The sequence below is a fragment of the Sceloporus occidentalis genome, unplaced genomic scaffold, assembly GCF_023333645.1.
Source record: "Sceloporus occidentalis isolate IW3139 unplaced genomic scaffold, rSceOcc1.0.p SCAF_14, whole genome shotgun sequence".
In the NCBI taxonomy this organism is placed as follows: Eukaryota; Metazoa; Chordata; class Lepidosauria; order Squamata; family Phrynosomatidae; genus Sceloporus; species Sceloporus occidentalis.
Window position 1 is genome coordinate 4,608,880 of NW_028316994.1, and position 22,204 is coordinate 4,631,083.

The 22,204-nt window shown below is 42.7% G+C and overlaps 2 protein-coding genes across 5 annotated transcripts in view; one reads left to right on the forward strand and one right to left on the reverse strand.

Moving 5' to 3' along the window:
* The first annotated feature begins 1,855 nt into the window (after positions 1-1,855).
* Positions 1,856-2,996, forward strand: GFY (golgi associated olfactory signaling regulator). The gene is made up of 2 exons (XM_089480794.1): positions 1,856-2,009; positions 2,731-2,996. Exons 1-2 carry the CDS (start codon positions 1,877-1,879, stop codon positions 2,994-2,996), a joined length of 399 nt encoding a protein of 132 aa, XP_089336920.1. The 5' UTR covers positions 1,856-1,876.
* Positions 2,997-4,212: 1,216 nt separating this feature from the next.
* Positions 4,213-22,204, reverse strand: part of LOC149303626 (excitatory amino acid transporter 2-like) — a 31,571-nt gene continuing 13,579 nt past the window's right edge. For all 4 annotated transcript variants that reach the window (XM_089479858.1, XM_089479857.1, XM_089479855.1 and 1 more), the window contains 9 exons: positions 22,027-22,179; positions 19,496-19,746; positions 19,205-19,382; positions 18,412-18,538; positions 16,293-16,526; positions 15,441-15,635; positions 12,809-12,943; positions 11,353-11,575; positions 4,213-9,858 (listed from right to left, as the gene is read on the reverse strand). In XM_089479858.1, coding sequence (XP_089335984.1) covers positions 9,757-9,858; positions 11,353-11,575; positions 12,809-12,943; positions 15,441-15,635; positions 16,293-16,526; positions 18,412-18,538; positions 19,205-19,382; positions 19,496-19,746; positions 22,027-22,179 — 1,598 coding nt within the window. In that variant the 3' untranslated portion in view covers positions 4,213-9,756. The remainder of the gene's footprint in view (positions 9,859-11,352; positions 11,576-12,808; positions 12,944-15,440; positions 15,636-16,292; positions 16,527-18,411; positions 18,539-19,204; positions 19,383-19,495; positions 19,747-22,026; positions 22,180-22,204) is intronic.

Below are 22,204 nucleotides of genomic sequence, written 5' to 3' on the forward strand. Positions count from 1 at the left end.
GCTTCGGAGGACTCTGCGATCGCGGAGCCCCATCCAGGGCCAGGCTAGGGCTTGGGAGACAGCCTCTCTCAAGCCCCAGCCAGGCTTCGGAGGACTCTGCGATCGCGGAGCCCCATCCAGGGCCAGGCTAAGGCTTGGGAAACAGAATGCAGGGAGGGAAGTCCTTTCAGCCAATCACAACAAGGCAGAACATGGGAACGGAAGTAAGAATGGATTACATTACTGCTCTGACATTTCTTGGACCGTTTTAAAAACGTTTCCACAAGCTTGGATCACTTTCTCATCCGTTCCCTCCGAGGAACACATATGGAACGCTTTGAGGGGTATGTAGAACGCGATGGGAACCCGATGGGGACAGAAACGTGTGGTAAAGTTGAAAGTGTTCCGTTCCAATCGGGTTCCAAAAATGTTCTCGGAACGCGATGCGATAAACTCCATACTCACAACCTGATTTACATCACAGGTTGGCTGTGAGATTAATGTAGGGAGGAGAACCAACCAATGCACCCACCCCCATTTATGGAACAGGGAGCTTGGTTTCTCTTAGGACTTTCAACAAAGCAATCCATTCATTTTGGTGTTGCAATATATACATTTTATTTAAATATAAGCAATGTATTTGAAAATAGCCACTGAGAATGAGCCCTAAATTATATAGCAAGGATTAATCAAGGTGGGCAAAGTGTGACCCTCCAAACTTTGCTCTGTAACAAAAACACCTACTTAAATAGCAGATACTAGATCTGGGTGGATAAAAATTGGGCCTCAAATCCAGACCTTAATGCACAGTTTTGCTTCGGTGGAAGAAGGCAGGTGTCCACAACTGACTTGAACTCAGGGTGTGTAGTAAAGGTGGAGGATCTGTAACCTTCCAGATGTTGGACTCCAAGCCCCAGCATTCCTCAGCACTGGCTAAACCTGCTGGGAGTTATTACAGTCCAACAACCTCTGACAGGCTGCATTTTGCCCACCCCCCAAAAAGCTTGATATTGAAACAGCCTGGGGCAGTGAGGCAATGGAGGCAAGGTTTTTGGTTACTTTGTCATGAAAATCTGAATGCCCAAACCCCAGGTCCTTTGAGGAATGAACTCAAGAGGGACTGACTGCTCTGAATCCATGGATTACCTAGAAAAGAAGGGTAGCATTGGAAACCAGGTGGGTCTGTGTACACTTTGAAAGAGGAGTACAGTCTTGGGGTGCTTCCAGATAAACAGCTCCTAATGAAAAAACAGTGTGCAACAATTAATTGTATTGTTTCCACCTCTACAGATGGTTTATGCTGCGGGAAAACAAGCCAGGTGGAAAAATAGAGGAGTTACAAATGGAAGACAATGACTTCTGGAGCACCCCATGAATTCAGATACAGGGCAGTTGTACAATAAATAAATGCCGAATCAGGAAGCAGGAAGGGTTGAATTATAATGGGTTAGGATTAATGATATATAGGAAAGGGGGATTTTGGGGGAATGTCAGGCAAACAGCTTTGTTGAAAGCTGGCTCTACCATTAGGCAAGGTGAGGCAGCTGCTGCAAGTGGCAACAGGAAAGATACTATACATCCTATGGCTTCCCCTGCATCTTCTAAGCTGGCCAGGTGTGGCTGGGGAAACTCTCTGGTCACTATTAAGGAAAATGATGGGCCCAGTAAGTGCTGTTGGTGGGATGAGAGAGAGAGAGAGAGAAGGCACCATCTTGTTCTTTGCCTCTGGCAACAAAATATCCTGGGCTGGCCTCAACTTGAGAATTTGAATTAGGGTCTGATAGGTGGTTGCAAGTAAAAATTGGTTTCCAAAATTCAAGCTGTGCAACATCCTTATCTCCTCTCTTATATAGGGCAGCTGGGAGCAGAGGAACCTCGCGGAGCAGCCAGCCATGCCATGGGGTTGTTCCTTGTGGGCTGTGGTTTAATTCTGTGCCTCTTCATTGGGGTCTATTGTGCCTATAACCGGGGATCAAAGAAGGAACCATTTTCCCACCATCGCCTGTATCAAGATGGATTTGATGACCCTGGTGAGTCTGGTCTTCTGGCCCTCTGGGAAGGGGAGTATGGCCTAGTGAGCTAGCTCATTGCTTTTTGCTATCTTAGATATATTCCCAACAACTTATCTGGATACCAAGAGCTAGTGTGGTATAATGGTTTGAGTGCTGGGCTACAACTCTAGAGACCAGAGTTCAAATAATCACTCAGCCATGGGTGACTATGAGCAAGTCATAGCACTGTATATATCAGGATGATCTATAAGTCATTGGCAGAACACATGTAGAAGATCTCAGATCCAGTCCTTTAATGTTTATGTGAAGGGCTTGGTTAGCAGGGGCTTTAAGAAAGGGTACTGCTGATCAAACAATACTTGGCTAGATTCAATAACTAAAAGTGAGGCAATTGTATGTGCAATAGGACCGTGATTCCCAATTTGGTCCTCTATTTGTTTTGGATTTCAGCTCCCAGAAGCTGTAGTCATTTTGGCCAACAGTCAGGAATTAGGGAGCTGAAATCCAAATCATCTAGAGGACCAAAGATTTGGAACACTGTCATAATGAAAACTCTAATTAAAATAATAATTGTAAGCTGCTCTGAGAGCCTTTAGGGCTGAAGGGTGGGGTATAAATACTGTAAATAAATAAATAAATAAATAAATAAATAAATAAATAAATAATTAATAAAATGTGGCTTCAGGGCTGAAGCAGTCCTTAATTCATCTTGTGTTCCCCTCCCTCTCTTTTTTCCCAGCCCTCTTCCTGGACAATCCTAAGGATTACGACTGGTTTTTCTATGAGACTGATGGCTATGTTTACCCGATGCCCTCTCAAACCCAACATATGCCAATTCAAACCCTCTCAATCCCTGCTCTCAAACATCCTCCCTCTGCCCTTGAAACCCCACCAACAAAACATGGAACCCCTGAGGAAGTACAAGATGTCAAACACTCCCAACCAAATACCACGAAGTTAGAATGTCTGTCTCCAGACAACCTACACTTTGGAAATTTCATCTGAGACGCTGTTCCTCTTCAGATGAACCGAGAAATCTGGGCTACATGCAAGTCCCTTTCCCCATCTCAGTGTAGAGTCCATAGGTTGGGATAGGTAGGCCAGGATCTACTAATAGATTTTTGAATGATATGCAATAGATTGATAAGAGATACTAGCACTTTCTGGCTAGTGGATTGCATAGCTTTTTATAAAAAGATTATAATGATTTTTTAAAAAGTGTGATTGATTTTAATGCTGCTGGCTATCATTTTTTTGGTAATAGGTTTTCTTAATGAGCATGCATTAAAAAACAAGAGAGAGAGAAGGGGAGAGCAGATAGGTTTGCTTCACCAGTGACTTCCAGCATATTAAACAAGCACAGAAACCATCAGAAAAGTGAAGGCTAATGAAAGAAAAAGCTATCTCTGGACAGATTTTGGAAGAAGGCCTCAAGTGGTCTCCAGAAGTTTCAAAATGTTTTTGTTTACTATTACCTGACCTGGATGTTTTGCTTCACACATGCATATAGTTTGTTTTCAATAAAACATCTGTTGAAACGTGTTGAGATGCTCTTTCTTTTGTGTTGGAGGTAACTATTACTATTCTTTCCATGTTATTTCTGCCTCTGGTACCCAACATTCTGGTAAAGAAGTAATGCTCAGAAACACATCTTCTTCATTTTTTGAGTATAATCAAAACGATATAGCCGGGACTTTTGTAGTTCTCAGTGTGAACACCAGATGGCAAAATGGGTTTGAAGAATAGAAGTTAGTCTAATGGAAAAATTAGGAAAATCTAATGTCCGCTGCAAGAGGTGAATTTGAAAAAGTGTGGAGTGCATAGGGATGGAGAGAAAATTTGAAAATATTGAAAAAGTGGTTGAAAGACATGTTTTTCAAGTGTCAAGAAACTCCAATGAGAGGAATCCTGGGCTGATGAGAATTTTATTATTGGCCTGATTAGAACTTATTCTGCACAAAATTCGCACATAGTTGTTTTGTGCAGAAAATGGCATTTTCTGCATGAAAAACAATATTTCAATGCAGAAATATTTATTCCCATGTAGAAAAAGTTGTTCTCTGAACAGAAGAAAAAGCTGTAATTGGCAATTTGTCCTACGTAAAATGCGCAAATGGTTTATTTGTATGGAAAACAGCATTTTGTTTCCTACTGTTTTCTATGCAAATCAACCACTTGTGAATTTTTACACAGAACAAATCCCCAATCTCACCTTTTTTTTCTGCACAGAAAACAACATTCCCTATGCAGGAATTAACATTTCTGCATTGAAATATTATTTTCCATGCAGAAAAGGCTGTTCTCAGCACAGAAAAGGCTGTTTTCTACACAAAATAACCATGTGTGAATTTTGCACAGAATAGGTCCTGAAATGTTTATAGCCTTTGAAAGCTGTGAGGTTCTTAAAGACTTTCTCACAGAGGGATGAAAATTACTAAAATTATTCATTGCTGCTTTTGAGAAAAAAGTATGTAAAGAGATCTTGTAGCACTTTTGAAACTGAAAGAAAGAAGTTGGCAGCATGAGCTTTCATAGACTTAAGTCTATTTTCTCAGATGCATTGGGTTGAGAAGAAACTTAGTGAAGATTTACATCCCCAGGAGTGCAAATACTCCTTGCCTTTATGCATGGCTTAATTAAACAAGACTTCTTTATCTTGAGCCAATGAGACTTCCTATAATGCAACTTCCTATAACGTCAATGTGATATAAAGAAGTGCACACATACATTTCTTTTGTCTAGTTTTACATTTCTACACACACGCACACACAATTGGACTTCCCTTCACAAGATTGCTAGCAGAGGGAAAGCATAGCACCAGCAGCCACTGTGCAGGATTACACCGACTAGTTGGATTCCATATTGATGAAGCTCTCCTTTGCGTCATTGCCTCCTGCCTGTCCCTAGACATTGATTAAATTTCTGGCTTTCGGCTTCTTAAGCCTGACAGACGGCATCTCCTTCTTTGCCTCCCTCCCCCAGCTCCCTTCAATCTGTTCTGTCTCTCTCTTCCACCTCTCCAGGGATGGGCACCACCTCCTCCTGCATTTCCATATTAGATTAGAAGAACCAGTGTGTTGAAGCTGTTCCAGAGCTCTGTCCTGAACAAACCCTTAAATAGGCTACAATGCTGTAGTGAGATGTGCAAAGGTTATGCCAGACTCTCACCACATGAAGTTCCAGTTGCATCAGAACAGAGACAGGAACAAGGAAGTACAAAGCTCCGGCAAGGGCTCATGTTATTTTAAAACTACTGTCTAATAATAAGGAAACAAACCCTGATACTGTTGTCACCAATGTAGAATGAATTTGGGTTAATGTAAGATCCACAGGCTTTCTGATATAAGCAGTGTTAAATGGGAAGAAGGTAATTTAGAATAACGTTGTGTATTCTTCTAGACTATGGCTGGTCCCTCCAGATGTTGGACTGCTATTCCCAGCAGTCTTCACCATTCCTTATGGTTGTAGGCACTACAGTCTGAAATATGCAGAGGGTTGCACTTTGCCCACTCGTTTCCTACATAGAAATGATTGATAACACTGGCTATCTAATGCAGCAGTTCCTACACTCATGTTTAAAGTAGCATACCCTCCAAACGTTCACAGATGAAAACTGAGACATGTGGTCCTGCAACATCAGAACATGGCCATGATAGAAAAAAATATGGATGGGGAAGAATTCACAAGCTAGGAAAGGCTACAGCAGTTTGCTTTTGTCTGAGTGTACAAGAAAGGGCAAGATTCAGCCACCTCCAATCTTTCCTCCCAATAAGTTAAACGAGAAAAAACTACTTTTGCAGTGTGGACTCAGTTTGCAGCAACTGAAGTAAGATGGGTAGAAGGAGAAAGGAACTGAGACATTTGAAAAAAGTGAGATAATTGGGACTGTCTCTGCCAAATCAGGCCAGTTACAAGGTATGAAGTAGGGGTACACAGAGCCCTGACCTCTTAGCCAGCCATAAGATGCTCTCTATACAGCCACTGCAGCCAACGATAATCCTCCATCATCAGAACATCTAGGTTGCAAAGGAAAAAAAGTATTCTGGTTTACCTGCTGGTAGCAGTGAGAGGAAAACTGCAATCTAAACTCTGATTACTGGGAGATAGAGTGCACTGAGATGTGACAACAGAGGTGAGGGGTGGAGAAGAATGCTGAGATGTGGGTTTGGAGTTAGACTGTGGATGTATTTCCATTTGTATGCACTTGCATACATTTGTATATGCATATGTGAACAGGCCTCTGCCTTCCAGCCAATACCAAGTGTGTCCCTTGGGAATCAAAATGTTGTTCACGCTTGCTATGGGAAACTAGCCATGGTCAGTCACAGTGCCAAGAACTGAAAGGGAGACATCAGCTCAAACTAAACAACATACAAATCTGCAAAGATGGGGATCATTGGTCGGGTAGTTTTCCTGTTTGGGCAGACTAGGTGCTGCCCACCCAACCCCCCAATACCCCTCCCAAAGGTAGAAGGATAAAGCGGACCCTAAATATCCACTTGAGTTGGGTTCCAAGACCCTCTATGGATACCAAAATCCAAGGATGCTCAACTTTCATTGTATACAAAGGCATAGTTAAAAAATAGTAAAAACAAGGTTTGCTTTTGGGAATTTATATATATTTAAAATATTTTCAAGCCGTGGCTAGATGAATCCGTGGATAAAGAATCTATGCATATGGAGAGCCGACCTTGCAAGTTGTACCCAGATCTTGCAAGAAAGAAGGAAGAGGGTTACAAAATAATGTCCTCTTTCCTTTGCTTCACTGGCCCTGGGAGGCATCAGCTGCCATGGGATTGATGGCTCATAATTTGTGGACAAACACTAAGAAAGCTACTATGGGAACCAAGGAGGTTGGAGCCTAGTTGACAGGCACAAACCTGCTGGGATTATAGCTCTTTTTGTAGTCTGACTCTGAACACTTCCTCTTCCATTGCAAAATCTCATCTTTTGGCTTTCTCTTTGTTCTGATCAATTTCATACATGGTTTGATTCTAAGGGTTTGTCTACAATACTTATAAACCCCAAATTCCCTCTAGGGTCACTGTGTGCTGTTTACATTAATCAAGTCCCAAACCCAATTTGGGCCCAGAATACTCCTGGGGAAAGCCCAGAGGATTCTGGCAAATGTAGACAAAGGGATGCAAGAGCTGAATTCCTTGGAAGTCTTTAAACAGAGGCTGGATGGCCATCTGTCGGGGATGCTTTGATTGAGATTTCCTGCATGGCAGAATGGGGTTGGACTGGATGGCCCTAGCGGTCTCTTCCAACTCTACGATTCTATGATTCTATGAACACAAACAAGTATAGCATACACAAGAATGGAAAGAATATTTGAAAATATTGAGAAAATGGTTGAAAGGCATGTTTTTCCAGTGTCATGAAACCCTGATGAGGAGAATCCTGGACTGACAAGACTCTTTGCAGTTCTGAACCTATTTTGCACAAATTTCTGCACTGTTGTTTTTGTGAAGAAAACAACATTTTCTGTGTAAGAAACTGCATTTTCTGCATGGAAGATAATACTTCAGTGCAAAAATATTAATTCCTGGTGCAATTGGGAATTTGTCCTTATAAAATTCACACAAGGTTAATTTGCATAGAAAACAGCATTTTTTTGCACAGGAAACAGCATGTGCATTGAAATATTATTTTCCATGTAGAAAAAGCTGTTTCCTACATAGAAAATGCTATTTCCTATGCAAATCAACCATGTGCAAATTTTACGCAGAACAAATCCCCAGTTTCTGGGGGCAGTCCAGAGTATTCTGGCAAATGTAGACAAGCCCTGAATTCAAAGCAGAATCTTTCAAACATGGTTCAACTCTTTTGCAAATATCAAGACACCTTTTACTAAATCTGAGCTGCTAAGCAACTACACCTTAGAGACTAACTATCTGGCTTTTTGCCTTAGCAAGCTTCTGCAGTTAATTCCTAGCAAAGCAAACTAACAGAAGATTTCTAGACTTGATTTTACCTCACAATAAGTTATCAACAGAATGTCTGGATCTGGGTTTCTTCCAGAGGTGGGCAGCATAAGTCAGGCTCTCAGAAAACCAGGAGGTTGAATGAACTTGAAGGATACCTGAAGGAACTAAAAAGGGCAAAGCATTAATAGTCCAAGGCATCTTGTTATCTGACACAAAGGACAAAATGGTGATACTTTCCATGCCATACACAGAAGCCAACTAGGCTAGCAGCTGAACTTTATTTCAATATTGGCAACTGTATACTGTCCCCAACCAGACAAGGGGACAGGTTTAGGAAGAAGGATATCAAAGATATGGAGTGTCTTTCCCCGGTGGATGGTTAGACATGGAAATAACAATATTCAGCGTTCAATATTTTCCCCTATTGCGCTCAAAGCACTTCATGTACATTCTCTCTATCACTGCTGAACCTTGTAAAATGGTCAGAATTATTGTTTCTATATTACAAATGAAAGAGGGAAACAAAGAGGCTTGTACCACTTAAGGGCAGAACCCAGAGGCCCAGAGCACATGGAGCTTCAAGTAATACATAAAAGGATGGGTGAAGAGATAAACGGAGTGGGCTAGATTTCTTAGAATTTGAGGGAGTTGTGGTGGGTTGTATGGATGAGAAGAAAATGGCAATGATGTTCACTGAATAGATAGATAGGGGCAGGAGAAGACACATGAGGAAAACATGACATAAGGTTCTCTGTAATTTGCTAATTGAAGATTAACAGTATGCCTGTGGCCCTTCAGAAGGAGCCAATGCAGCTATTCCACCATCAAACTGCACCTCCATTTATCCCATTACCATAGAAGAACTCTGCATTCAAGGAAAGGCCTATATCTGTGCTAATCAGGTTTTGAGACTCAGTGTTAAGCAGCTGAAAAGTGAACAGTTAATGTTATGAAGCAAAAATAAAAACAGAAGATAACTTAATAATCCCCTTTCTCATCATTTCTGCTTCTCTAGATAGTAAAGGGAGTGCCTGGGATTTTGAGGACTGGAGAAGGACCTTTATTCAGTGGCAGAGCACAGGGGCAGGCCAAGTATTCACCTGTCTGAGGCAAAGGAAAAGATGGCACCCCTCTGACATTCGGTGTTTTGAATTGTCCATATGAACAGTTGAATAGTTCCACTGGTGATGGGAAACATTTCTTCTTTGGACTACAATTCACAGAATCTCTGCTCATTTTCATCTGCGTCTGCCTAATTCTGCCTCAGGGTAGGCTCAACCCTGGCAAAGCATGCAGAAGACCTTAAGTTTAATCCTTGCATTCCCATTTTAAAGGGTCACAAGGATCAGGAGTTGAAAAGAAAATAAACCCCCTTTCAGTCTATGACCCTGGGGAGATGCTGCCAACCGGAGTAGATAATATTGGGTTAGTGTTGCCTGACCAGATATACGTCAGCTTCCCTTCTCCCATGAAGACCACAAGGGCAAAACAGGCCATATGTTATTAAAACAAACAACCCACCCCTCCCATTCCCAAGTAATCTATAAAAGGTATATTCAAAAAAATATACAAGTCTCTGTGTATGTATGTGTGCGAGTATATATATATAAATGTATCTACATACACATGTACAAGGGCAGCATGAAGATGTAGCTGCCTTGAGGAGGGGGCAGTAGGGCTTTACCCAGGGATTTTTTCATCCAGTGCTAGACAAAATCACATCAATATTGTGATACTGCCCCCCTCATCTCTTCCATCATCTACATTGCTGAGGCTGGCAGCAACTATTGTGCTGTGTGTGTGAAGGAGGAAGAGAGCGAGGGGGGATGGTTAATCTATTTGCCTTCTTTCTTCTCTTCTCCTTCCTCTTCATCATTGGAAGGGTCCTCTTCATCCTTCTCACTGTACTGCGATGCTGCATCCATTTTTTCTGGAAGCTAGAAGCAAAGACAGCATGGATTATTATTGTTTTCCAGGCACGTGTGTGTTCTGTGTCTAGACTTCTGAGGCTAAAATCTCTCTAAATCCTATGATCAGAAAACAAGGATTCCAGAGGCTTTCCCTGGCAGAAGCTCCTGTGTCTTTAACATCTGTGCAAAAAGGAAGATTTTTTTTAAATGCAAGCTTCAAGACTGTGGGTGGGATGGCACTGATATGTCCCAGTGAAATATCCTTGATTTATTACTTGTAATTCTTGTGTACCCAAAACGAACAAACAAATGGATTCAAATTACACGAAAAGACATTCTGCCTAAGCATTAGGAACAATTTCTTGCCTGTAATAGCCATTTCACAGCAGAATATATTGCCCTCAGAGAGTGTTGGACACTCTTTCTTTGGAGGTCTTTAAACAGACATTGGCTGGCCATCATCAGGAATATTTTAGTTATGTATTCCTGCATGACAGAGGACTGGATTAGATGGCCCTTGAGGTCCCTTCCAACTCTTCTATGAATTCTCTTCTTTTCTGGATTGCTCAAAGATAGGAAACCCTCTGCTAGGAAGAGATGTGGCAAGGTAGCAAGAGAACTCTAAAGCAGCAAATTCAAATTCTGCCCTGAGATTGCAAATCTGGAAAGATTTGCCACATTAGATTTGTTTGCACAAAGAAGAACGGGATTTAGACATTCAACAACACAGGAGAATGGGAATTAGAGGTACTGTTAATTTTTAAAATGGTGCCAGGGCTAACATCAATCTGGAAGTGAAATGCTTTTACATGAAATGGCATTGACCTGGAACAGAGATGTTATATATGTTTATTTACTGGTGAGAGAAATTCTCTTTGTATATGAACAGAGCCTCACTCTGTGTTAATGTTATTTCACATAGCCCAGGAACTAGGTATAAATTCTGGTAATAACCATGATTCTTGGCTCAAAGATTAAGAGTATCAGAAGTGACTAAAAGCTATGGTAAAAGAAGAGCACCTAAAGATGACTGTTCCTTACAAAGACTTTCTGCAAACTGAGTTTGAAGTGCAAAAGTAGCTTGCACTCAGTGAACTCAACATGGAAGAGAGGAGAGGAGGGAGCTCTTCCCAGTTGGTTATTGTGTTGTGCCTTCAAATCATTCTGCCTTATGGTGAGCTGAGGCAACCCTATCATGAGGTTTACTTGGCAATATTTATTTAGAGGAGGTTTGCCATTGCCTTCTCATGAGGCTGAGAGCATGTGACTTGCCCAAGGTCACCCATTAGGTTTCACAGCCAAGCTGGGAATCAAACCCTAGTCTCCAGATTCGTAGTCCAACACTAACCACTATGCCACACTGGCTTTCAGTAGGATAAGGCAAAAGCAAACTACTGCAGCCTCACCTAGTTTGTCTATTCTTCCTTATTAATAACTTTGGCCATCTTGACAACAATCTGATGTTGCTTGTTCTGGTTTTCATCTGTGAAATGTGTGTCTGAATAGAAACATTCTCCTCACCTCCTCCTCATCCTGGCTGGGCAGGACTGTGTACCCAGAGCCAATGGAGCCTTCCAGGGGCCCCTGGTGATTGCCCAGCGCTTGCAGTTTAAGGGCAGAGGGGTCTGGCTCACGCCCTTCAACTCTGGCATCAATGACTTCCAGCTCTTTCAGGGAGAGGTAATGGACTATGCCAGCACCAAAGGAGTCGCCCACCACATTGATGGAGGTTCTCATGCGATCTCTGTAAAAGGGAGGCAATAAAACCAGGCAAAGGCTAATAGAGAGATGTGTTAAAGACCTCTGGTTTCCCTCACTTTCCAGCCTATCTAGTTGTGTTTGTAGCTGTTATTTCTTTCTTGTTACAGCAGCCCTCTGCAGCCTGCTATTTTGCTGCACTGAAAAAATTAATTAATTCAGTAAATTTATTGTGTGTGTGTGTGTGTCTGCTCCTTCAAGCTGTTTCTGACTTATGGGGACTAGATGAATCCTGCTCAGAAAGGGGATTTAAAGGTAGAACCCCCCCCCCCCCCCCCCATGCAGGATGTTTTTCAGACTACATTTCTTCCAAAAAGCAATAATGTGAAAATAAAGCAAATGGAAAGTGGACAAAAACGACACCTTTTTATTTTCAGTAACTTCCCAGAAGCAAAAGGGTGCCGTTCTAAGTTGAAGCTATCATGGGGTTTTGTTGGCAAGACTTCTTCAAAGGAAGTTTGCCATTACCTTTCCCTGAGGCTGAGAGTATGTGACTTGCCCAAGGTCACTCAGTGGGGTTTATGGCCAACTGGGGATTGAATTCTGCTCCCCAGAGTAGCAGTCCAACACTCAAACCACTATGCCACACTGGCTCCCCTGTAAGTGTGTGTTGTGTGTGTGCGTGTATAGGGTACATTATGAGAATATGGTTTTATTATTCAGGCCTGTGAGGGAGAGAATAGGCTGACCCAGCGTCATCAGGGGCTAGCCTGAAGATAGAGAGCCCTCCCTCCATAACGGTCATCCTTTGGCCTGTGAGGGAGAGAATAGGCTGGCCCAGCTCCACCAGGGCTGAAGAAGAAGAGCCCTCCCTCCGGTCCATCTGCCTTGGTCCAGGCCTCAGAGGGAGAGAAGAATGCTGGACCTGATCCTCTCCCCTCCTCACCATTCCCTTCTCCTTTTGTGTCATGTCTTTTTAGATTGTAAGCCTGAGGGCAGGGAACCGTCTATTATCCCCTCTGTTGTAAACCACTCGGATTCCCAGTGATTGGGCGGTATATAAATAAAACCTATTATTATTATTATTATTATTATTATTATTATTATTTTGCTCTTATTCTGCAAGCTGTTTTCAGGTTTATAAGAAGAAGAGAGGTAAGCAAATAAATAGCAAAAAAATGCAGATAACCATGACTATCAAGGTTTGGACATATACTACTCTACGACCTGGCGTTTATCCAGACCAAACTCCTCGACAACTACCCTTGTCAGCACTCACAGTAGCCAGTCCACAGCAATGAGGAGACTGATGTCCTGGGTAGGGAGACCCACAGCTGTCAGGATCAGAAGCATGGTGACTAACCCAGCACTGGGTATACTGGCTGCCCCCACGCTAGCCAATGTGGCTGTCAGGCTGTGGAAACAGACAGAAAGAAAGTGAAACATGACAGCTAGTATTCAATACTGGCTACGTAGCTAACTACTGTGGGCCCTTGGTATCCACTGGGGTTTGATTCCAGGTTCCCCATGGATACCAAAATCCATGAAAGCTCAACTCTCATATTCTACAATGGCATAGTGAAATAGTGTCCTTATATAAAATGGCAAAAACAATGGCCCTTATCAGATGAGTGTGGAACTGGGGGTCTTGCGCACTGGGTGGTTCGAATTCGCGTTATTTCGCAAAGAACCATCATATCTGCATTCGAATGGCCCAATCCGCACTCACGTGAATGCGCGAGCTGCCGAACTGAATGCGTACTGTCTCCTCTTTTTGGAGCGTGATGGCTAGTGCGCTGAGTAAGGGGATTGGCGGATATCCGGATTGGGGCTCTGTTCGATCTCAGTGCGAATGGGTCTGGTATGAATGCCCAGTCCTGAACTCTGTCGCAAGACCCCCAGATTCCAATTTTTACTTCCGGTGGGTCTTTCCTCTTGCCGGTTCCAGGGAAGCGGGGGGGGGGGGCGGTTCCAGCGGCCTCCTCCTCCTCCTCCCGGCTTGAGAGGCATCCCTGGCTGCATCCCAGGCAGGGAAGAGGCGTGGGGCCCACTGGAATCGCGGTTCCAGCAGCCTCCTCCTCCTCCTCCCGGCTTGGGAGCCAGCCTAGGCTGCCTCTCAAGCTGGGAGGAGAAGGAGGAGGCTGCTGGAACGGCGGCGATCGCCGCGATTCTAGCGGCCCCGCGCCTGTTCCCTGCCTGGGATGCAGCCCAGGCTGGATCCCAAGCCGGGAGGAGGAGGAGGAAGCCGCTGGAATCACGGCGACCCCAAGAAAGGCCATCCAGTCTAAGCTCCTTCTGCCATGCAGGAACTCTTAATCAAAGCATCCCCATTGACAGATGGCCATCCAGCCTCTTTGACAGCCGCTGGAACTGCTCCTCCCCCCCCCCCCCCCAGAATACATACACACACACTCACACACACACACGCAGAACCGGGCATTGCTAATTTGTTGCAAGGAAAGGTCACGTTAAAACCAAGCAGGAATGTACAGAGGGAACAGTAACGGGCACATTGTATTGCGATTAATGTGCATGAGCTGGCTCTCCAGCTGTTTACTGGGCTGTCATGATGTGACCTCCCCTTTCACCCCGGAAGCGTTTAAGGTCGCAACCCATGCAGGGCACCACTGAGCATGTGCGAGGCGGCCGATACGAATCGGCCAATCCAAATGTTGAGCTCCAGTGTGACGAAACATTCTGCACTGAATGCACTTCGCGCGAATGCGGATTGGCCAATTTGAATCCTGCCAATGCGGAAGCACTCCCAGGTATGATGGTTCTTTGCAAAATAACGCGAATTCGAACCACCCAGTGCGCAAGACCCCCAGTTCCACACTCATCTGATAAGGGCCAATGTTTCCTTTTGAATTTTATATATTTTTTAAGCCATGGATGCTCGAATTTGTGGATAAAAAATCTGTGTATACCGAGGGCCAACTGTATACCTGAAACAGCAGATAATAGGAACCTTATTATTTTCAGTGAGATGTATGATTTCTGATCTTAGCATATCATAATAGAATCACACTTCTAAATCCTCCAACACAATTCTATGGTATACTTGGGCCAGAAGTTGAGTATAGAATCACACTAGAGGACCTAGAAATACCTAGAGAAAACATATTTTTTCATATGTGGGTAAGTGAAATTGTGGATTCTGAATTTGTGGATATGGGGTTCATACTGTAACCTCTCCTGGCCTAGTCCACCTAAGTCTGACAGGAACATCATTCTGATTGTCAGCCAAATGGTTCTCCTTCTCCCCATACAGCTGATGTTTGGTAAAGTTGGTTGGCAGGGGGAGTTATGATTGCGGTAATAGTGTCACAATCATGACTAAAGATTATGAATATGGAACAGTTTTGGATGAGTAAATCTGGGTAATCTAGTGAGAAGTAGTTAATACAGGATATTGCCCAAATGTTTATAAATGTACTTACATTTACAACAGTATTACAGAAATGTCTGCAGGCTTTCAGTGCAGCTCACAAACTTAAAAACAAATATAATATGCAACTACAGACAGAGTAGAATTGCCAGGTATTCCTTATTATAAGGATGTCATTTATAGGGTTGGCAGGTTTCCTTTATTTTAAGATATGTCCCCTATTTGAAGGTAGGAAAGCCTTTTCTTTTATATAGATTGAACATAATACCAAAAAGTCCTGTATTTTTGTATGTGGGACAAACATACAGGAGTACAGATAAATAAAGGAGGAATAAGACAGCAATAAATAAATACCTGGACCTCTACCATGAGTCTCTGGTGAAGATTTTAATAAGTGGGTGGCTTCATATGGAAAAAAGGGGTCTTTTCCATGCCCATGTTCTCACTCCCTGGGCTTGCAACATCTGATTCAGATCCAACTGCTCCAAGAGAAACCAACCTACCAAGAATTGTAAGATCTCACCTGACAGTTGCAATCTGTCCCCCATCCAAGTTTATGCTGTTCATCTGTGCTATGAAGATAGCTGCCACAGCCTCATAGAGTGCGGTGCCGTCCATGTTGATGGTGGCTCCAATAGGCAGTACAAAACGTGTCACCCGTTTGTCAATTTTAAGGTTCTCTTCGAGGCAGCGGAAAGTTACAGGCAGTGTTCCAGCACTGGCATGAGGCAGCAGTGGGAGAAATGGGGGTTGGAATATAGGAAAACGGGATTAAAAATCCATGTACAATGCAGCTATGCAAGGACATTCCTCCTCACCCTTGCATACTCATATCTGGAGCATCTTTTGTACATACTGGAACTTGCAAACCTATAGGCCCAGTTAACAATTTGAGCACTGAGGCTGGAAATGCATTTTTCTTAACAAGAACAACAAGTGTGCCCTACTTGAGTGACTGGGCTGCTATCTGGCCATCTCTATTTTCCTCACGCTCCCTCCAGAAGCTCAGGACAACATCCATGGTTTTCCTCCATACACAATTTTGCACAATAACTTTGCAAGGTAAATCAGACTGACAGTTAGTGATATCCTCAAGGTTACCCAGGCTAACCACTGACACTGGAGTATGTAGTTTGGTGAGGCACTAGAGTTCCCTGGCTGAGACATCTAAATACCCTGTCTAAATTGTGAATCCCAGAATTTCATGTGATATTGCACATCAGTTAAAGCAGAACCAGAGTGCTATAACTGTGTATTATGATAGAAGCCCAGCTTGCCTTCTTATTCAAATATATGTATGCATGCATATATGTACACACACACATTCACTTAAATGGTATATGTGAAAATAATAGGGGTAAAAAGTTGCCCACACCTGGAGGCAGTACCAAGGGCAGTAAGCCAAGCCTGGAATATGCCAGCATAGAAGATGAAGGGATTCTGCCGAGTGATGACAAAGAAGATGAGAGGCAGCACCACAACACCATGGATCACTAAGCCCACAATGACAGTCACCATGTACATGCCCAGCTGCCTGGCCACCATCTCCAGGTCTTTGATAGCTGCAATCTTGCCACAGATGAGTGACGCAATGCCAAAAGGTGAGTACCTGCAAAACAGAAAGGAAAGTGAGAGCTTTAACAGCTATTACTGATGTCAAGTGAGAAGATGCCATTCCCCCTAGTCTGTTTCACAGTAAAATGCTGAGGATTTTTATTTAATAAGCATTATTATTAACAGAGAATGCTTCCTCAGTGATTTTTGATGGTTGGTGATTAGCATACATGTGGCTGAGGAACCAGATGTTAGAAAAGTGAGTGTTGTTGTTGTTGTTGTTGTTGTTTTAAAGCCCTGGGAGTTTTGGTAGAAATGAAAACTGCAATGTAGCCAGAAATTTAAGATTTTGCTGTTGATGGAAACAGAAATAACCAGCGTTCTTAGGCTGGTGGGTGCAAGAGGAGCTGTTGTGATGTGGTGGACTGAACTCAGTAATGAAATGGAAGCCAGGAATGGAGGGTCAGAGAGAAAGTGAAGGAGATTATAGCCCTTAGAAAATTTAGCTATTTGCATACCTTCCTGTTGAGAAGAGCTAATAGCCAGCATGAGTGAGTGGAGTCACTTCAGCATCTGAGGATCCTTTATTGTTAAAACATTTTTTTCTCAACCTATTTACCTCCAGATGTTCTGGAACAGTGCTTTCCAAATGGTGATTTGTAGACCAAAGCCAGTCTGTGAGACATCAGATGCAGGTCTACAGCTAGTTTCCAGGAAATTATGCAGAAGCAACAACAATATGGCACAAATATGGTACTTTGCCATATTGTGAAGAAAGAATTAATGGTTCACCACATCACACAGCATGAGAACCACTTTGCTGGACTATAGCTCCCCAGCTCCAAAACCCAGGGCCAGCTCATCCATATAAGCGAACTAGGCAGCCGCCTAGGGCGGCAAAATTTAGGGGCGGCTTGGCGGCTTTTTTGTTTTTTGTTTTTTTTTTTGCGTAATCAAATAATTTTAAAGTGAAAACTCATTACAGCAAGCAATGTAAAAGCAAGCTACCATATGATGTTTTCTTTGTACAATGGCCAAAACATAAATGTGTGCCTCCCTGTGTCTGTAGTACAGTTTTTAATTGGCTTTTTGACTAATTCTCAATACTATGACGAGAGATTGGAGCCTAAGTTTTATGTCATGTTTACTTTTAACAAACAAAACAGCGGAAATCAAGGGGTGAAAATAATTATGAGGGGCGACATGGGGTGCCAAAATATTTCTCGCCTAGAGTGGCCAAATATAGAGCCAGTCCTGCAAAAACCATCAGCATATTTCTCATTCTGTGGGCTAACTTCTCTCTCTGCCAGTGAAGAAGAAGGTTTGCAATAACTTATGTCCTCTCCAAAAGCATAGAATTGCACCCTTAACTCCAAGATTCACCATCAGCATCTGTATTACAGTCAACAGAGCATATGCACAGAATAACAGCTGGATAGCATATATCTCATTGACAAAGTGTGTGTGTTTATATGCACACACGCGCACACACAAGCTTGGAAAGGTTTTTTAGACAACAACTTCCAGAATCTGCACAAGAGTAACTTTTCTTTAAAAACTACAAGGCTATATAGACCAGCATTATACACCGGCCTCAGGGCAGAATGGGGATGTGGCGTCCACACGACACACCCTGATGCTGCCCTAATGCTGCCATCATGCCATGCGCCCGATCAATAGCAATTAACCAGCATTTAAAATATGTGATTTTAAAACAAAAATCAAGATATCGTTCTCAAGTTGTCACAATATGGTAACTGAACAGAAAATCTGTTAAGTTCTCAACCATTTTTCTAGTCTCTCCTGCTGAAATCCTAGCAACTGCCAAACAAATGTGCTGGTTATTATCAATAAATCAGTCTTTTGCATAAAAATGAATTATTTTACCAGGTAACATAAGAAATGAATTTCTGGGTTGCATATCTATGTGAGCATCTCACCACATGATCATGGAAACCAGCTTCATGATGATCTCATTGAGGATGTTGAAGAAATCAGCCATGGGCTTGGCTTGTTCCCCCATTTTTCCCATGGAAATGCCAAAGGCAATGAAGAAGCCAATCAAACCTGTTGATGGGGTGAAGCAGCAAAGGGTTTGAGAGATGGTCACCAGTTTCATCCCTGCAAATTCCTCAGAGCTTTCCTCCCCCATTACAGCAAAAACAAAAAATGGTTTCATTCATAATAGGATTGCCAGAGAGAAATCTGAAGAGGGCTCCTTTAATATAAATGAGAGCCACCATGGAGTAGTGGTTTGAACATTGGATTAGGACTCTGGAGAACAGGGTTTGAATCCCTGCTCAGTCATGAAAGCCATTGGGTGACCTCGGGCAAGTCATATTCTCACAGCCTTGGAGGAAAGCTAAGGCAAAAAACCCTCTGAACAAATCATGCAAAGAAAATGTTGTGATAGGTTTGCCTCAGGGTCTCCATAAGCTGGAAACCATTTGAAGGCACACAACAACAAATAACTGCATCTGAGGTTCATATTTCAGGCATAGGGTTAAAACATGTGATTGTTTATTAAGAGCTAGCATAGTGTAGTGGTTTTGATTATGACTCTGGAGACCAGGATTCGATTCCCCCATTTGGCTATGGACCTTGGGCAAGTCATGCTCTCAGTCTCAGGAGATGGCAATGGCAAACCACCTCTGAACAAAACTTGTAAAACAAAAAACATGATAGGGTCGCCATAAGTCAGAAACAATTTTCTGTCAGAAGTGGAAGACTCACCCAAAACATTCATTCCAGCCTTGAACTCCAGCCGTTTCTGGGTCACAGTGCTAGGACCCACGTTGACCTCTGTGATGGTAGCATTGAGCACTGTCCCATTGGCATGGACTATCTGGCTGATGTTTTCTTTACGTACTACTACTGGTGGTACAGGCACCTTCGTTGAGACAGTTTGGATCTGCATGTGAAAGGGAAGATGGGGAGGGCAGTGTGAAAGAAAGCATCCATTGCTGTTAAGCCCTCCCTGGTCTTCTTTTCCCTGGTAGACATGGTCCCTGTCAGTTGTGTTACCTGCTGGAAACAGGCCTGAACCAGGTTTTCTGGGAATAGGTTCCTGATCAAGTCCAGAAAAGCATCCAAGCTGGAGACATCCTCATTTTTGGATACCACTGTAGGAGCCTTCTTGAGTTTTGGGTTGCCAGGGTGGATGGATAGGACCAGAATGACACCCAATATGGCTGCCACCACTGTAGTTGACATATAATACAACATGGCACGAGTACCCATTCGCCCACTCGATTTGGCATCCAGGCCAGCCAGACCTGCCCACAAAACACATCACAGACATTACAGGAGCACAAAGTTCAAAGAAAAAGATAGCTGCTTTGTCCAAGCCACTCCTCCTTGTTATTGAAGGTGGGCAGATTTAATCTTTTTACTAGAATCTTGAGATCCATCACCTAGAAACAGACACAAACCAATGGCAGAAAGAGAACACAGATAACTACACAGATGTAAAATGAGGTGGGGGGAAAGGGTCAGGCCTATTAGCCATTGGTATAATCTGTATAAGCCTGGCCCTGAATCTCCTGTTTTTGTGGGCCATCTCCGGGTAGAAGGTGACAGTGCAGACTCTTCAGTTTTAGAGACCTAGGCTCTGGGAAAGAGGAAAGGACTGTGTGCAGATCTCCAGCTCAGTTAGTACAGCCACAGCTTACTACAATTTGCAAAGAGTCATTGATTTCTTGGTGCAACTTGTAAAGTCTTCCAAGGGGGCCTACCCATTTACTTATTTAACTTCCTCCTCCTCTCTTAGCTCTTGTAGTCCCAGGTTTTACCCTCCACTCTGCTCTGCTTCCATCATCTGGCTAGAAGCAAGTAGGCTAGGTTAAAGGTTCCTTGTAAGTGAAAAGGAATTATTTCATCTTGATCTGGCAACAACTCATTTGACCAAGATTTCTGTCTTCATTTCTAAACAGGAAAATAGGTTTTTTCCCTGTTCGAATGGCAAGCTGTGAGCAACTGCAGTTGTTACTTAGCACATAACACTTGTTAAAATCACTGAGGCCATCCCTAAATCTCCCATTTTGGTCCAGAAACCTCAAACTAGGACAATCCTGAAATGGAGATCCTAATGAATACTAACATACGCTTGACTAATAGTCGACCTCATGTATAAGTCGTGGGCAGACTTTGGGCCCCAAATTATGGATTTTGACATAACCCATCTATAAATTGAGGGCATGTAACAAAGAATGTAAAGGGTGAAGGAAAGGGAAATTATGTCAAAATACGCAGCTATTTTTCCACAAAGGCATTCAAAAAGTGGTGATGTGGCAGAGAGAGTAGAGGTGGTCAGTGCTTCTTTTAAGTTCTCCCGGGATGAACTAGGCTCTTGCCTTTCACCACTCTATCAGAGAAAGGGGTGGTTCTTATTTTGATAAAGGTTAAGATACAGTATATATACTGATCCATGGATAAGTCGACCCAGGTTTGTTGGGTCGATTTTTTGTCAAAAAATTCTAGACGTATACATGACTATATATAGTAATCCATATACAGACATATAAGCATGTATAGTCAACTCTCTGTATCCATGGATTTTACATCCACGGATTCAACCATCTATGGGTTGAAAATATTTTTTAAAAATTCCAAAATGCAAAGCTTGAGTTTGCCATTTTATATAAGGGACACCATTTTACTATGCCATTGTATATAATGGGACTTGAGCATCCACAGATTAAATTGCTATGGCAATTAAAATGGTGTCAAACTGGATTGCCTCTGTAGTGCGGATGGCCTCACTGTTAACCTTTAAGAGGTTTCAAAACAGTATTAAGTGGCCTTAAAAAGCTCTTAAAGTGCCTGGAAGAATGTTCACCTAATGATCAAAAGGCTGTAGCATAAGTCAAATCTGCACTGCAGAACAATGCAGTTGCCATAGCTCAATGCTATGGAATTCTGGGATTTGTAGTTTGTTGTGGCACCAGAGCTCTCTAACAGAGGAGGATAAATATCTCACAAAAATACAAATCTCACAATTCCATAGCTCTGGGCCATGGCAGTTAAACCAGTGTCAAACTGCATTATTTCTGCAGTGCAGATTAGACCACAGATTCTAGATAATGGCATTCTATAATGTATTCCATGACTAGGGTACACCCACTGAAAATGCCTGTCCTCTGAGAGTCATTAACATAATCTCCCTTGATAGTATACAGAAAACAGCTTCTCAAAATAATTTTAATCAAGTGTATAAATTTACCAGTTGGGCCAAAGAAACTAGTAAAGCTGAAGTGGACGCTGCATACATGATGTAAAAATGTGGCCAGGGACACTCAGATGTCTCTTGACACACACAATATGTCATTTCCTTATGATCTTGTGAGATGGCAATTCTACCTCCTATTTCCATTTAGATTGAAAGGTATCTGCCAAAATTAATGGCGTAAGTCCCACAGGAAGAAAAGTCAACTTTAGCCAGAAATTCACAGTAAGCATAAATATTTGGGCTTATTCTACTTCCTAAGAATAACTGCTGTGGAGCTTAGACCTGGGAATGCATGGGACACCTTCTGCTTGTCTTCCTGTCTTCTTACCTGAAATGAGACTGGATATCACAAGAGGCAGGATCAACATCTTCAACATGCGCATAAGGATGTCCCCAGGAAAAGAAATCAGCATGATCAGGTCACTATCAAGTGGTGGAAGCAACCTTAGCAAACCCCCAAACAGAGATCCTAAAATGACTCCTGAAATGAAGAGGAAAAATACAAG